Source organism: Neovison vison, chromosome 6, assembly GCF_020171115.1.
Source record: "Neovison vison isolate M4711 chromosome 6, ASM_NN_V1, whole genome shotgun sequence".
Lineage (NCBI taxonomy): Eukaryota > Metazoa > Chordata > Mammalia > Carnivora > Mustelidae > Neogale > Neogale vison.
Window position 1 is genome coordinate 162,468,032 of NC_058096.1, and position 18,051 is coordinate 162,486,082.

The 18,051-nt window shown below is 40.7% G+C and overlaps 1 protein-coding gene across 3 annotated transcripts in view; it reads left to right on the top strand.

Annotated features, from left to right (window-relative positions):
• The window catches only part of SNRK (SNF related kinase), a 57,504-nt gene extending 39,797 nt beyond the window's left edge, over positions 1-17,707 (top strand). For all 3 annotated transcript variants that reach the window (XM_044252821.1, XM_044252822.1, XM_044252823.1), the window contains 4 exons: positions 2,091-2,232; positions 7,479-7,691; positions 9,957-10,091; positions 13,829-17,707. In XM_044252821.1, coding sequence (XP_044108756.1) covers positions 2,091-2,232; positions 7,479-7,691; positions 9,957-10,091; positions 13,829-15,020 — 1,682 coding nt within the window. In that variant the 3' untranslated portion in view covers positions 15,021-17,707. The remainder of the gene's footprint in view (positions 1-2,090; positions 2,233-7,478; positions 7,692-9,956; positions 10,092-13,828) is intronic.
• Positions 17,708-18,051: the final 344 nt, after the last annotated feature.

The window sequence follows — 18,051 nt, forward strand, 5'->3', positions numbered from 1 at the left end:
AGATAAGAATTTATTATATCTTAAATACATGTGTATTTGAGGTTGGGCTTGGTTATAGTGGTAGCCTTAGACATTAGTCAATATTTGAACAACAAGAGAGAGAGAGTGTTTTAACTACCCTGGTTTTTATGTTTATGTGTTTTTATTGCAAACCACTTATAAAATCCCTTCTCTTCTTTGGGGAGGAGATAGCCAAAACTAAACAAAGTAGTGTAAATCAACCAAAAATAAAGCCATGGTATATTTCCATTTTTATCTAATAAACATTGGTGAAAAGATGGGTTTACTTGATAGTGAATTTCAGGAATATAACTGCTTTGTAAAATAAGGGACACATGGATTAAAGGGAGAATAATTATAATTGCCACTTGTTCACAGTAGTGGCTTGAGAATTGGGGCAGGTAACCGAAAATTGGTTCAGGTTGTTCAGAGAGGGTTTAAGTTACAACTATGTAGATTTCCTTTGAAACTCTTAATAAGTTAGAGCTAGTATTGGGGTTATAAATTCTCACTGGATATTTAAAGAACAGGTGCAGCTAGCCACCATTACTTATGTTGTTTGACTTTGAATGGGGATGGCCCTCTGCATTCCAAGATCAAGATAAAGAAATGTGTGTTAGTGAGTTGAGTGGAGTCCGGAGCCAACTTGCTGTCCTAGGGTTGTAGGTCACATAATTTATGCATCCAACAAGCAATGCCAGGCACACCACCTCCTAGGGACACTGAAGAGCCACAGGTTTGGACTGAATGATCTTTAGGTCCCTTTTCTTCTTACATATGTAATGTTTTAATTTTAGTAGGTTTTTGTATCTGCTTAACCAGTTTTCATTAAAGCATCCTTAGTAAAATTTGTTGTATGTATTAAAAAATCACAGTATGTTTAACTTTTGGGTTTTTGCTTTTATTGCCCTCTTTATGTAGTTTGGACCAAGGAGAAGGTATTTTATTAACAACTTATAATTCTGCTGAAAATAACATGGATCCTACATTATCTTGGGAGTGTAAGCTAAATGAAAACAGCAGTTGAGTGTTAACAGATGTGACAGAGTCCATGTGGCTTACATTCTCTTCTAAGCTTTTTGTGGTAGAAAGCTTCTTGAATTCATCTCTTGGTATATTAATGTTTATGTAATCATGTCTCTACTTCAAGTTTCTGGAATGAATGAATGATTTGTGATACCCTTCCCAAATGATGGATTCATCTTTTTTTCATTTGAGGAGCTATCATTTTTCCAACTGATAGGTTAGATTTTATCTAATGGCAAGAAGTAGGGGGCTATTGGCACTTGCAGGAGTTAGGCTAATGCTACAGTTGGGAGGGTCCTCAGATGTCAACTAGTCTAGTCTTATAATCACTACAGGAATGTCTTATGCAGTATTAGACAGATGGTTGCCCAGACTTTGCCGAAATACTTAGAGTTATGGGAATCCTATTGTCTTTCCCAGTGCTTTTTTAAGTAGCTTCTGTTGTTTTTAAGCCAAAGTGTGCCTCCTGGTTACTTACACCTTCATACCTAATTTTGTCCTCTGAAATAATGTATAACTTATGTTTTTCTTCATTGACAGCACAGAAATATTTCTCTCTCTGAATTTTAATTTTCTTAACTATAAAGTGACTGTGATTTACATCATCTGGTTATCTCACCAGGATTGAGGTAAAGAACAACTGAGATAATTGTGACATTAGGCAAAATCCTTTTCATGTTTCAGAGTATTAAAATACTAGGTTTATATATTCTCTAGTAAATGTCATGAGAAAGACAGCAGTCTGTTATTCAGTGGCTTGAGAACCTTGATAGGTACTTTCTCCTCGATGTTCTTGCCATTAGTGAATTAATTTATCTCTTTGTCGAACATTTATTGACTGACTGGTCACTATGCGGCTGAGGTGAATATAAAAATAGTAAACAAGACAGATACCTTCCCCTGCCTTATTGGGACTCAAGTTTTCTTCCCTAGATGTTTTCCTTTGAGATATAAATGGTTTTCACTATTCAAATAAAATAATATTGTTAGTCTACTTTTGCTCTTCTTAGTGCTTTTGGTTTTCTAACTCATCCAATATTTAACAGTATCTCTTTGCTTTGTAGATATATGGAGTCTGGGAGTGATTCTTTTCATGTTGGTGTGTGGGCAACCACCTTTTCAAGAGGCCAATGACAGTGAAACATTGACAATGATCATGGATTGCAAATATACAGTACCATCCCATGTGTCCAAAGAGTGTAAAGAGTAAGTAAAAGTAGAAAAAGAATGTTAAAACCAAAAGTTTAATTTATTTTTTGTATAATGTATGTATGTACGTATGTATGTAGAGTGCAAGCATGGGGAGGGGTGGGGGGAGAGATGGAGAGACAAAGAGATAGAGAATCAGTCGCAAGCAGACCTTGTGCTGAGTAAGGAGTCCTACCCCGGGCTCAATCTCATGTCCCCAAGATCATGACTTGAGTTGAAATTAAGAGTTGGATGCTTAACCAACTAAGCCACCCAGGCACCCTCAGAAGTTTTGTTTAATTCCATTAACATGTAAAAAAAAAAAAAAATGAAGTGACTTCACTATATGAACATCTGAGTTCATTTTAATTTTTGAACTTGATATTTTATTTTTGTTAAGTATATTTTGGGGCGTTAACCCCAGAATGTGATTTGAAATTTAATACTAGAGTACAAACTGTGTAAGTCTGTGTCTTAAATATGCTTGTTTTCAAGAAACCCATTACATGCCTCTTCAGCTTCCAGGAGTGGTGGTTACTCACTTGAAATGAAGATATTACCATAGGAACTACCTTTCTGTTTTTGCATAAGCAAAAAAAAGTAGACCACCTAGAATTATTTTAAATTCCAGAGAAAAATTAAGGCATTTCTTTTCCTGAAATAGACCACCAACATACCGTTTTAGGTTTTACATAATGTGTCCCTTAATTTTATCCATATACCACTCTCCCCTGTTGGTTTATGTGATTATGGGAAACCAGCAACCAAAAGTACAGTCAAGTTGATTATTTGGAATTTAAAGAACTTTATAGTTCTGTAATATGTATAGTGAGAAATACAATGGAATAAAAGAACTGTTAGAAGCTCAAGTATTTCATGGACGTTATGGGTGATAATATGGGTGATAATGAATGAGTTAGAAAACCAAAAGCACTAAGAAGAGCAAAAGTAGACTAAATATTATTTTATTTGAATAGTGAAAACACATATGTGTGTGTGTGTATGTATACATACATATATATATACATATATGTATATACACACTTCATTTATTTTAATGGGTGATATTTTTAAGTGAGTTCAGCTGAGATTATAGCTACTACTTTAAGGATTTTGTTGCAGTAACAAAGTTTTGAATTTTTCCCATCAGCTGGTAAGAAGGAAATCTGATGGTTTGAGAAATCTTTTCTCCAGGTGGACCTACATCTTAGTCCCAATGTGGTGTGTGGTTAACTTACCTATTCAAGCTCTCTGGATTCAGATACAGGCTTCTCTATGTACTGATGATGTGAGAATGGTAGAACCTGTTACCTAGAGTCAGAAATAGAACAGTTATAATATCTTAGGAGCCTTCTCTATTTCTCCCTTGTAGAGGGATTATTCTTAGTAATTGTAGAACCATTCAGTTTTCTGCTTTTCCTGTGTCAGTTTTGCTGACTTCTGTTTTTTAAGGAGCTTGCCCATTTTATCTAAGTTTTCAAATTTATTGGCATGAAGTATTTATATTCTCTGGTATATTTGTAAAGTATATAGATCAATGGGATGTTGCCCTTTATCATTCCAGTATTGAATTTCTGCCTTCTCTTGTTTTTGTCTTGATTAGTCTTGCCTGAGATTTGTTAATTTTATTAGTCTTTTTCAAGGAACTGCCTTTTATCTTTATTCATTTCCTTGTATTTTTTTGTTTTACATTGTAAATTTTCTCTTACCTGTATTATTTCCTTCTACCTACTTCATGGGCTGAGTCGCTTCTTTTTTCTTTTTTTCTTATGTTGGAGACTTGACTCACAAACTTTCCTTTTCTAATGTCATAGTTAAGGCTATCAGATTTGCCTTCTTGTACCATTTCTGCAGTACCTCAACTAGTTTTTATTTATAGCCCTGTTATTATTCAGTTCTGAGTACTTTCTAGCTTCACATGCTGTATTTGACTGCTAAGATTTTTAGAAGGGTGTTTTACAGTTTCCAAATATATAAAATTTTTCTAATTACTTTTTTGTTATTCATTTCTAACTTAATTCTATTGTGGTCCAAGAATATAGTCTATATAGTACTAGTTTTTTGTTGCTGTTTTTCAGATTGTTTTAGGTGTTAAGGTTTGCTTAACACCTACCATGGAGTCAGTTTTTGTAAATGATCCTTTTGTTCTGGAAAGGAATGTATATTTTCGCATTTTGGGGATCAGAGATATATAAATCCTTAAGATCAAGCTTATTAATTATGCTGTTCTGAATTACTTACATCTTTTCTGAGTTTTTTGATTATTTGATTTATCACTTACTAAGATATTCTTCCACTATGATGGTAGATTTATTGGTTTTTTTCCTTTGAGGTCTGTCAGTTTTAGTTTTTAAGTGTTTTGAGGCAATGGTATTAGGTACAAATTGTATCTTACTGGTGAATTGAACTTGTAATTCACTTGTTTATCACTAATGATGCCTTTTGCCTTAAAGTCAATCTGTGTTACCTAGTTTTAGCTATCCACACCAGTCTTCCTTTGGTTAGCATTTATGTGCTATCTAGTTTTCCATTCATTTACTTTAGACCTTTCATTGTCTTGGTTTTAAGTAAGTCCTTTTTAATAGCTGGGAGCTGGGGTTTAATCCCTTCTAAGAATTTTTGTCCTTTCATCAGAGTTTATCTTATTCATATTGTCTTCACTGAAAGATGTAGATATATTTATGCTCTTTTTATATGCTTCATATTTGTCCTACATTCCCCTCCCCTTTTTTTTTGGTCTATTCTTTCTTTAGGATTGATAGAGATTTTTCTTTTTCCACTTACTTGACTAGAGATTTTTCTTTTTCCCCTTACTTGGCTAGAGATTTTTCTTTTTCCCCTTACTTGGCTTTCTCCCTTCAACTACCTTAGAAGTCATAGTCAGTTGTTTTTATTGAGTCTCCTGTTTTAACACACACGTACATATTTATATGCTTAATTAATTATAATTTTTTACAATTTCATTTACTTATTTGAGGGGGGATGAAAGCACATGGGAGAGGGAGGGGCAGAGGGAGGAGCAGAGTTTCTGCTGAGCAGGGAGCCCCCTATGTGAGGCTCAATCTCAGGAGTCTGGGTTCACGACCTGAGCCGAAGGCAGACGCTTAACTGACTGAGCCACCAGGTGTCCCCTATATGTTTAATTTAATAAAATTGATAGTTAATCCTTATCTTTATGTCTTCCTGAACAACACAAAATCCTTAGGACACTTTACCATTCAATATTTTCTATCTCCACAAATTAAACTGTTATTATTATAATTATGTATAGTAAAAATATTGTTTAGAATTACCCAGATGCTTGATTAAAAACTTTGTATATCCTTCCACTTGGGATCACATTCTTCTGCTAATATATACCCTTTAGAATTCCTTTGAGGAACGTTTGTTTATTGGTGATCGACTTCCTCAATTTTTCATTGAAAATCTGTTTATGTTACATATGCCCTTGAAAGTTTCATTGAGTGTAGAATTCTAGGTGTGGACAGTTTTCTCTCAGGTTATTGAGGATGTTACCACATCTTCTGATAGGTCTTGTTGCTTTTGGGATATCATCTATTCGTGTTGTTATTGTTCTTCTTAGGTGATTGTCTCTTCTCAGGCTGCTCTAAGAGCTTCTCTGCATTCTGCTTAGGATGTGTTAGGCTTCCTGGGTCAGGATTTGTGTTTGTCCATGAATTTGGAAAATCTTTAGCTATGATAATTTCAAATATAGTTTCTTGCCCATTCCTTTATTCCCTTCTGGAACTCTGATTCGATATATGTTAGGTATTTTCACTCTCTCCTCCTTGTCTTTTCATCTCTTCATATTTTCTCAGTCCACTGGTGCAGGGTTATTTCCTTGGCTTTGTCTTCCAATTCATTAATTCTCTTTCTATCTAATTTAAAAATTTACCTATCGCTTTTTTTTTTCAGTCTTTTGTATTTCACACTTCTCCATGTCTTAAACATATACAACACAGTTGTCTTCTGTGTCTGAAAATTTCAGTATTTGAAGACTTTGCATTCTGATTTTGCCATCATGTATTACTAGTTTTTGTTAGTACTGATTTCCTTGGTATTTTTTGACCATGAGGTCATGTTCCTTATAATATTATTTGGGAAGTTCCTTTAAGTTATGTTCCTAGGGAAAGGTTTTACATTTCCTTCTCTACTCTGATTACTTAGGAGCACTCCAGCTTTAAAACCACCTGAAATTAACTTATTCCTGACATGTACCACACAGATACCATTAATTTGGACCACAAATGTGTGTGAGGACCAGCATGTGGCTAGAAATTCTTAGAAGAGATTTCCCTGCCTCACATCCACAGCCACTGTTGAGGCAGGCAGTTTTCCTTCTTGATATCGTAACAGATTGGTTTCTCATTTCTCATTCCCCCTGCCACTGAAGCTGGGACCCTAGTTCTTTATGAGGGCTCTAGTTGTACTCCCTGCCTACACATTATATTCTGTTTTTTGCACTCAGTATAGCTTTCAAAACCAAAGCAGAAGCCTTTGGGTCAAAGGTTAGCTTTGTCATTTGCCTCCTAAAATTCCTGCTTTTATTCCGTTTTTTTTCCTGTTGAGTCTGCTTCTTCCATATATATATATATATATATATATATATATATATATATATTTTTTTTCCCCCCCACAAAATGCATTTAAACAAAATATACATTTAAAAGCCTGTGGCATTGTGATTGTTTTCATCAGGATCATTTATTCTTTCTGAAGCAGAAGTTGGCTCGTGCACTGTATTTTGTATGTCACCGTTGATCATTATATCTGGTTCTGGCTTGCAACTAAGCCACAGTTAATTAAGCAACGGATGTTAATATCTAGAGCTAATTCCAGATGATAGGAAGCTGTTTGGCTTACCAGTATATCTGGCAGTTGTGATTTTCTTTCTTTTTTTGTTTTTTATAAGATTTTATTTATTTATTTGACAGAGATCACAAGTAGGCAGAGAGGCAGGCAGAGAGAGAGAGGGAGGAAGCAGGCTCCCTGCTGACAGAACCCTGAGATCATGACCTGTGCCAAAGGCAGAGGCTTTAACCCACTGAGCCACCCAGGTGCCCCTGGCAGTTGTGATTTTCTATTTATGAAACTGATGGCACTAAATTTTCTTTATTACCATCTGCCACACTACCACCACCACTAGTGGGCCTAGTGAAATTTGATGGCATGAGTATAGGAAAGAATTCTGATTAATAAAATAATCCACCATTACTAAGCCCTGCCAACAGTTTGCTCTAACAGTGGACTTACTTCCTTTCCAGCCTGATCACACGGATGCTACAGAGAGATCCCAAGAGAAGGGCCTCCTTAGAAGAGATTGAAAATCATCCTTGGCTTCAGGGAGTGGACCCTTCACCAGCAACAAAGTATAACATCCCCCTCGTGTCGTACAAAAACCTCTCAGAGGAGGAACACAACAGCATCATTCAGCGCATGGTGCTCGGGGACATAGCAGACCGCGACGCCATTGTGGAGTATGTCAGCACTCACTACGGGGCCATGGGTTTAGGATTCTTGGAATGGTCTCTCCTCTTAGCTTGTCAGGGCCTGCGGACGCTGTAATGAGTAGATTTCCCAATTGGCAGAAGTCATGTCATTTATTTCTGGAGTTCCTGTATCATAGGTTTTATTGTTGTGTTGTTTTTATTTTTATGCTAGTGAATAAGTACACCATTGCTGGGTGGTATCATCAAATGCTGTGGCCTCTCTTCCTTCCTGTCGGGGTAGATTGGAGTAGCTTCTTTTGTATTCCAGTACACGTCTTTTCCATAGCAGCATCTTCATTGTTGTGTCTCCCTCTGCTCCCCACAGTGAGTGGGGAGAATGGGGCAGACCACAGTCCTCTAATTGAGGGGTTGACACATGGGACTGGTCACACATTGTTGTAAGGGAAGTTTTAGTGGACTGCAGTCATGCTAGATGCTTGGGTATTGTCTTTGGCCACATTGTGCTACAGTATCAGACAGAGTAATTGTGAGAAAGACCACAGACCCACAAAGCCTATAAAATGTTTACTTTCTGGCCCTTCAGAGCCCTTACTGGAGCAACCTGCAACCCACAAGATACAAAATTGTTAATTAAGTCATTTAAAACCAAAGCCAGTTTTTAATAATCTGAGAAGTTTGGAATCAAGGATAATACAAAGATGCAGTTGCTTTGTTTTAGTAATGATTTATTTCTATAAGAGGTCCTGTCTAGAAAATCATAAAATATTTCCACAAATGAAAAGTCAAAGTGTTCTTTAACCTGTTGAATGAAACCATCAGGTATGATGAAAAGAGGAGTTACTCAGGGCGGAGTGGTGGGGAGGCAAAACAAAACAAAACAAAACAAAAAACAAAAAACTCAGATTCAAAATTTTGGTTTAAGTACAAATTTCTGCAGATTTCCAGCTGCATTATGAGTTGTCATACTTAATGACCTAAATGAACAGAGAGAGCAGGACACTTGGCTGTGCCTGCCAAGGACACTTGTTTTAGGAATGTGTAAAAAGTGGTTTTTCATTTTGAGTGCATAGAAGGCTTATTTGTATCTCCCTGAATTGGCTCAATGTTCTTAGCTTAAATGAATACGTGCAGCGGTGTCATTTAGAACTATTTGATTCATGTCAATTCAATGATGTATCCGCAGGGAGGGTCAGTCTCATTGGTTCAAGTGACTCCATTTGCATGTACACTAGTGGGCAGGTGCACGGTGAAGCCTGGGCTGGGAGGCCCGTGCTCACAACCCCCAGCTGGCCTCCGCTCTTGCTCGTGGCTTGCTTCTGTGCTCCTCCTCCTGAGCACGATGCCTCAACTCAAAGCCATGTGTTTTTGGTCCCGTCAGAAGAAGCCAGTGCCCTTAGCTGGTACTCAGCTTAGGAAACCACTTGAAGTCATTCTGAGCCCTGAGTTTCATCAGGGCTCTTAACTTTTAGAGCTTTGCACCTCAGTCTGCCCTTCCTCATTAGCTGTGACTCCCCCCTGTTAATTTTGTGAAAAGGGATCCTTGTATTCTTTCCTAAGTGTTCATTTTGTATTTTCACTCACCATGACGGTTTCTGGGCCCTTATAGACCCTTTGTAGCACTCTTGTGCAGTCCTCAGGCCAGGCCAGCTGCGGGAGGATAGGTGGCCATGTGCCCCATGGGCGGGATGTCCTGAGCTGGCCTGCAGGGTGCCTGTTCAGACTAGGTACTTGGAGCAATCTTCTGAAGTGGATAAATGAATACGCTGATTTTATTCAAAGAAGGGGCTAATGATATGGTCTCAGTTACATTAGTAATTCATTAAATGCAAAGGGTATAAAAATAAAAACTTACCCTTATTTTTCTGATTGATGCTAGTATTTCAGTGCACATTTATACAGCTCATTTTGTACTTCTGATGGAATCAAGTAAGCCAACTTAATGAAAATGAACACTTCGACACAGATTAACGTTTTGTATAATGCATACATTCTTGGAAAGCTTCATCACCTTTTTTTGCATCGAAAATTGACATTCAGCTCAGCTGCTCTCACATTTTGGATTTTTCTTACTGAACATTTTTATGTAGTTGTTTTTTAGAATTTCATGAGTGATCTAAATAACTACTAGGTTTTTCTTCTTGTTTGTGTTTTTTTGTTTGTTTGTTTTAATTTTAAAGATTTCAGATCATTGGATTTTATTTGCTTGTACTTTAGTTGGGGGAAATGAGTTCTACTTATAAAAAAGCAAACTTGCTGATGTGGCTTACATTTATTCTCCCTTATTTTCCTCAGGGCCCTGGAAACCAACAGGTATAATCATATCACGGCCACTTACTTCTTGCTTGCTGAAAGGATCCTGAGGGAGAAGCAAGAGAAAGAAATACAAACCAGATCTGCAAGTCCTAGCAATATCAAGGCCCAGTTTAGGTGAGAAAAAAATCTTCACTGATTTTAGTAAGTTAACATTTTGAAATAGAGAACCCCTTTAAAAAATATGCTTCCTAATAACTCTTTGGGGCCCGAGAGTATAAACAGTGGTGACGGCCTCATTGGAGAGGCCATGCATGGGCTCTTCCTGTGTGGGGAGTCTTGTTCCTTTGTCACCAAGGACACCTTCCTTCCTGGACTCAGGGGAGTGGGGCTGTGGCTGCTGGCCTGGCCAGGAAAACATGTTTTGAGAAGCAGCCTCAAGCAGAGTGTCAACTATTTTCATTAAACTCTTCCAGATCTTATATGTATTAATGTGTTATTTTCTTCAAGTTTTCTTTCCAGAAACAGGACCAAATTTTCCCTCTGTTACTTGAATAATTTTTAAGAACATTTAGGGCATTTCTGTGCCTTGATATTATCTCAGGATTTCAGTGACTTGACATCCTGATGATTTATTGGCTGCTTGACCTTGAGAGAACACTTCACCTCTTTTTGACTCAGTTTCCTGGTCTGTGAAATGGGAGTATAATACATCCACCTCCTGAGCTGAACTCTAGGTGTTCGCGGTCACTGTTACGACTCTCTCACCACCACTGGTGTCTTCGACCAAGTCATAAATATGCTCTACCCCATTTTTTCCTCCTCCCTTCCTCCCATTCCCTCTTTCCAATCTTGCTTTTTCTTTTGCCATATTAGTTTTCCATTTAAAAATCAAAGGATGAAAGGATTACATTTTTACATCACCACTATGAAAGTTCTGTAGAATTTATCTTTCCCTCTTCAGATAAAGTAATCCGTGGAAGTGTAGTGATTCAAAAACAAAAGGATGTTCCCAATTCTGAACATTCTCTATGTGTACATCCATATACAAATATCTGTGTGTGAATATATAATAATAATTATTTAAAATAGGCAGAAAGCCATTGGATTTAAATTACTTGCAGTCAGCTTACCATGTATAGGTTGTTACTTGGGATACAGGAACAGAGAAGGAAAAAAAAAAAAAAACAAAAGAAAAAGCATTGCTGGGTGGCCAAAGAATAAAGATTTAGAAGTCTAGAACTGGAAAGTTGACTTAGTAACTTCATTTAGATCCTAGATGGAGGCTTCTGTACGAAACCTAGGCAGGCTGTCTGCTGTCTGTGTGAGGAAGACTGCATCCCAGGGAGCCAGGGACTCAGGCTTGAGACCAACCAGGGTGGTGACTTCAAGTGGTGAGGTCATCCTAGTCCTGACCTGAGCCCCCCAATGGGGAAGAGCACAGTCACCACACATTAGGCCACCAAGTCTGGAGTCAGTCCAGCCTTAGAGAACAGAATATTTGGATTTGAGCCGTTTTTGGTGGAACAGATCAGAGCTCAATCTAAAGTTGATCACATATGTAAATGATTTAAGTTGGTTGTTCTTATTATAAAAGCTATATAAAAGTCCATGGAGGTTATAAAGAAATATCAGAGCCTTCCCTCGAGTTTTCCTTTTATCCTCCTGGGGATACCAGAGTGGAGTGGGCCTCGCCTCCTCCCAAGCCCAGGGCAGGTGGCGCATCTGCTTGCCTTCTTTTCACTGTCACTTTGACTTTATTATCAAAACCCTGGACCTGAATTAGTTCTGTCAGTGGACATGCCTTTAGGTCAGAGTGACCTGGGCCTCAGGACCCTGGACTGAATCAGGAGACAGATGTGGAAGCAATCACAGCTCTTCGGGGTGAGGTAGGCAGGGTGAGCCAGAGAGCCACAGCTGCAGAGAGAGCGCCTCCTTTGGGTCCTGCTAGGGTGGACCCGAAGCATGGCATGGCCTGCGTGTTAGCAGAGGACCCCAGCACCGGAGGGCTTGGTGCCAGCATGCTCTCTGGTCCCAGGAAGTGTGGAGAGTCCCTGAGGCTAGACTAGAGGCCAGGCTGGGCAGCAGCCATTCAGAAGCTTCCAGGGTTGCCCCCGGGGATGGGGTGGGGGAGCACGGGATGGTAGCCTTGGGACCCAGCCTGCATGACCTTGGGGGAGGATCATGGTGCCAACTTGTGGAGAGCTGAGGGGATGAAGTGATAAAGTGCATTCACCCCTGTCTGGCTCTCCCCGCAGTGCTGGCGCGGAGAAGCGCTCAGGCCCTGTGAATTGTTCTGTCCCCTGTGACTCCTCTGTAATTCTTGTTTAGCCGTCTCTCCTCTCTTGTCAAGCTAAGCCATAATTTGCTTCCAGTGTTGTGGCAGTGGAGATCACATACCTCATTCGGCACACATGGAGCTCAGATGTGTGCTCGGTTAGTGTGAGCAGTTAAATGGCTCGACTTACTCCTGTAAATCAGAGCCGTTGGTTCAGAAGTGGCCCGTGGAGGAGCCAGCCCAGTGGCCGTACCCACCCATCCTGTTTTGGGGGGTGGGCTCTGAGAACGGTTTTGGCTTTCTTTTCCGGTGGGGTAGGAGGTGGGGAGAGAAGAGCCTCCACCATGTGTGGGCCCACTCAGCCTGGATGGTGCTGGCTGCCACTCTGGTGGGTCAGACACAGTCGGCACCTGGGCCCCCACCAGTGCAGGACCCCCAGGTTGTTTGCAGGCGTGAGGGGCGGGGCTGCTCTTCCAGAAACTGGTGGTGCCATTCTCCAGAGCCACAGGCATAACCGGGGCTTCATGCATTTGTGATGACGGGGGCAGATGACTTGTCTAGAGACACTTAATGACCTCAGAGACATTATCCAACACTCAGCTTTTAAGAACTTTGTCCACTGCATGGACAAAGAGGAGGACGCTTTGTGTTGGGGGAAAGATGTCTGTTATAAATTCCTGTGAGTTTTTCAGAGCTATAGATTTAATTGGGTTTTACTTGTAGGGTAACATAATTGGTGTGAAACGAAAGTGTTGTAGTGTGGAAGTGGCTGTTTTAAAGATCTCTGGCATCTACTATTCCCCTGGACAGAGAGGACAGTGAAGAATTCCAAAACAGGCTAGAGAACTCATTTTTAAAAATATTTTTCTTTGGCTGCCAAGCAGTGTTCTTATTACTTGGGTGACACTAGACTGGGGAGTAAAATCAAAGTTTAAATAATTGTGGATTTGTTACTTACTACACTTGGGTGGACATTTAAAAATACATGGATGCATATTTAGCATCATGTTTTTTTAATTGGTGAAGAAGAGTTGTATGTATGGCCATGCACATTGACTTTTCTTTGCCGTATTCCTATGTTTAATCCACTGAACTATTTCCATTTATTTTTATAAACAAAACTTTTACACCATCCTGTCATATCTGGAAGACTGGGAATTTCAGGTGAATTATATATATGTTTTTTTAGGTGAATTTTATTAGCAAACCATATGCCTTCAAATTTTGTGACCTAAGACCCAGAGGAACAAAATGTGTGGTGTTTTGGTTTTGCTTTGGTGATCTCCCTTGTGCTTTTTAAAATTATTTTTCTTGTGGTGTAAGACTCATATAGGGAAGATGGAGTATAGCTCTTGGCCCTCTTGTCTTGACAGCTCTGATGAAGTTCTTATCTGCCTGGTTAGCCACAGACTGAGCCATGTTTCAGAAGCACGTGTGCCCTGCTGGTGTCCTTTCTGATCTTTATAGGATGTTGAATGGGTCTGCGAAGCTGCTATTTCTTTTCTTTTTTTCTTTTCTCTTTTATATATTTCTTTTCTTAGTCTGTGGATTTTGCCCTAGTCAGTGTTATGTGATGTAGTTTGAGTAAAGTCTGCATATTATTACATGGCTTTCTTCTTCCAATCTGTTTACACAGACAGTCATGGCCCACCAAAATTGATGTACCCCAGGACCTTGAGGATGATCTCACGGCCACTCCTCTGTCCCATGCGACTGTCCCTCAGTCTCCTGCTCGGGCCGCCGACAATGTCCTCAATGGCCACAGGAGCAAAGGCCTGTGTGACTCGTCTAAGAAGGACGACCTCCCTGAGTTGGCCGGGCCGGCGCTATCCACAGTGTCCTCGGCGAGCTTGAAACCCACAGCCAGCGGGCGCAAGTGCCTGTTCCGCGTGGAGGAGGACGAAGAGGAAGATGAGGAGGACAAGAAGCCTATGTCCCTCTCGACACAAGTGGTTCTGCGCCGGAAGCCCTCAGTGACCAACCGGTTGACGTCAAGGAAGAGCGCTCCTGTCCTCAACCAGATCTTTGAGGAAGGGGAGTCAGATGACGAGTTCGACATGGATGAGAACCTGCCCCCCAAGCTGAGCCGACTCAAGATGAACATCGCCTCCCCTGGCACGGTGCACAAGCGCTACCACCGCAGGAAAAGCCAGGGCCGTGGCTCCAGCTGTAGCAGCTCAGAGACCAGCGACGACGACTCCGAGAGCCGGCGGCGGCTGGACAAAGACAGCGGCTTCACCTACTCCTGGCACCGGCGGGATAGCAGTGAGGGGCCCCCTGGCAGCGAGGGCGATGGCGGGGGCCAGGGCAAGCCAAGCACTGGCAGCAGCGGTGCGGACAAGGCCAGTCCGAGCGAGAACAATGCGGGCGGGGGCAGCCCTGCAGGTGGCTCGGGCAGCAAGCCCACCGGCACGTCGGGCAGCACGCGCCGCTGCGCCGGCCCCGGGCCCGGCGAGCTGGTGCAGAGCCTCAAACTCATGAGCCTCTGCCTTGGCTCCCAGCTGCACGGCGGCACCAAGTACATTCTCGACCCGCAGGGCGGCTTGTCCTTCTCCAGCGTCAAGGTCCAGGAGAAGTCCACGTGGAAGATGTGCATCAGCTCCACGGGGAATGCGGGCCAGGCCCCGGGTGTGGGCAGCATAAAGTTCTTCTCTGACCACGTGGCAGACAGCAGCACTGAATTAGAACGGATAAAGAGCAAGAACCTGAAAAATAACGTGCTACAGCTACCTCTGTGTGAAAAGACCATCTCTGTGAACATCCAGCGGAACCCTAAGGATGGGTTGCTGTGCGCCTCCAGCCAGGCCAGCTGCTGCCATGTCATCTGACTGCAGCCCGCTCTGGCCACTGGGCACTCTTCCTGCTCGGAGCGGTGAAGACTGGCTCGCTTCACTCTTCTCTTTGGTTTTACTTTTTAAAGTGGGCGTTAGGAGCAGTTATTTATTACCTTTTCATTTGTTCGCCTGATGATGTGACAATGCATGGTCTTTGTGCATGCTGCTAGACACTTCTTTTCCAGCCGAGAAGTCTGTTGTGTAATTTTTACATTTATAATTTTAATGTGGATGATCAGGATTAAATTAAAATGTATATTTGGAACCTAATATAAATGGAGCACTTAGAAATTTGATGTTCTGCACTTAATCTAGAGGGAAAAATTGCTTTTGTTTCCTTGTGAAAAATCTAAATTCCTGTCCTGACCTTCTGTGCTAACGGGGACTCCGTGCTCGGAGGCACACTGTGGTGTCTGAGACAGAACCAAAGCAATAACATGATGCCGACAGGCCTGGAGCCTGTGAGCGCATGTGCGCCCCACCTTCCGAGGCCTGTGCAGAGCAGAGTACAGCGGGGGTCTGCACTGAGAACCTTAAAACCATGATTTCAACACACCCACACCTGTTTGTCTTAAACTATAGTGCGAAAACAAGTTTGGGCTCTTAAAATTTAACTGAAAAAGATTTTCTTGTTTTGTACTAGGTGATATAAAGTACTTAGATTTATAAGGCAGCTTCCCCCGTAGTGATAAATTACGAGCAGACAATCCTATTTTGTGATGTAATGAAGTGAACTGATGGTGTCTTAACTCTACCTGCAGAGTGTATAGTCTGTCTAACAGAACGAAACATGCTCGGCGTAATTCCTTCCTAGAGGGCACGCCCTAGGCTTTCCTTTAAAACCATGTAGATAGAAGAAACTGTAGGGCCTAATACGGGAGCAAAGGTGCACACAGAGGTTGGCAAAGTCAAAACCCTATAAATTAAAAAAAACAAAAACAAAAACAAACTGGGATTTGATTTTTAGGAGTTTGGTAATTAGGCTGTCTCTCTTGTTTTTTCCATTCTATGTCCTTTAGCTTAGTAAGCTATGAAAACTGGCTGGTCAAAAACACATATAAAAGACCAAAATTCACACATACAGCAAACAAAAATGCACAAAGCCTGCTTTGTTTTTTTTGTTGTTGTTGTCGTTTTGATTTTTGCTTTTTTTTTTTTTCTGGGAGTGTTTTTCACTTTGCCTTCCTGCCAAAACAATAATCAAAGAACTCTTGCTTTAAACTGTTCCTGTACAAAGACTACTTTGACCAGATAATCATCTTTCATGGCATTTTATCTTGTAAGACACAGTATATTGCAGATTGCTAATTTTGGGAGGGGCCAGATGCTACTTTTTCAGGCTGTGCCCTGGGGGTCTTCAAAGCAACCCTTATCCACATTGGTGATAGGATGTGGCTGGGCGGAGTTGGGGGAGGGGGACCTTCCCACACTCAGCAGCTTTCCTTCACGGCTCTGAAGTGACAGTCACTTTGTCTGTAGAGTGGGCAGAGCACCAAAGGACTGCATTCCATTGGTCACGGTTTCTCCAAGTACACACTGACTCTGCTACTTAGGATTCATAGATTTTACTCCGAACTCTGAATTTCACAATATACTTACTAAACTAAGATGATACCTAAAATACTTATTTTGCTTTCTAGACCTAGGCTAGATATGTTTTAAGCTACAGCTCTAGTTCATTGTGATATTTATAATTGAAAGCTACCAGAAAAGATGTGTGGGTGAAGCCATAGAACATATTTGCTTGAAATTCTTGAGCAGGGATCTTATAAGGGCCAGAAATAAGATGTGTGGTTCACATAGATAGTGAGCGTAACATCTGTATTAAACGTAGGAGAGAAGTTTATAAAGGGCATTGGCAATAAATTCTTTGTTGCAGCTGTTTTCCAAGTAATGTAAATACTTCTTCCTGTGATTATGTATAGCCTTGGAATGGCACCTTTTAACTAACCCGTATGTGTTCGGTTTTCAATGGTTTTTTATATTCAGATGTATATATGGTGCTCACTTTAGGATCAGCAGTGTTGACCGTTTATGCTGCATAGCTGTATTATAGCCTTATTAGTTGTGTGTGGTTGGTTGACCCTCTGGGTATACAGATGTTAGTCTGAGTGCTGTCTTACTCATTTGTTCATAAGTGAATGATTGTGCATGTGTTGTATGTCATAGTATGTCGTCACATAAAAGGGAGGGAGCAAATAACCATTACATTAAGATAATATTGGACCAAACTATTTACTAGCTCTAAACAGTTTCTTGTACCCCTTAACCTGTCTTCAGAAGTTGCATAGAGTTATAGTAGTGTGTAAATTAAATATTGTGGAAAAACAATTAGTCTTGTATTTTTCTGTATGTGTGTGTACATATATTATATATATATACACATATATATATACATATATATATAAAATTATGTACTTCTGGCAATTCTATCTGTATTTAAAGATGTGACAATCTTGACACCGATTTTAAGAATAGCTGTGAGACTGAATTAAAGTAAAGATATCCCTACCAAGTAAGAATAGATGTGTGTTAAGAGGGTACAGAATTATCAGCTGATTTGGTCAGTCACTTCCACTGCTGGTTGATTTTCCTCATTGTGTAAACATTGACAGGTATGTGACAAATGGGAAAAAAAAAATCAAATAATAAAGTGGCATATTGGTGTTCAGCAATATAAACCGCGTCCCATGTTTCTGTTTCTTCTGAACGTAGCCTTGTACAGACCCAGCCTGGGTGACTCGCAACTTTGCATGTGCCATGCACCTGCGCTGCCAGGTGTGACTGGAAAGATATCATTGTCACTGTCCCTGCCTTGAACTCGGCCACAAGTCTCAGGTGGCCCCAGGCCCCATTAATTGTACTTTATTTCCCCAACTCATTGCTTCCCTCACTTGGCTTGTCACCATGCTCCCAGATAATGGAATAAACTGAAGCCATTAGAACTGCCACAGTCTTCCTCTTCACCCTCCCACCTTCATCTGAGTCCTCATGCCCTGCCCTTGCTCCTCGTTGTGTGATCCCA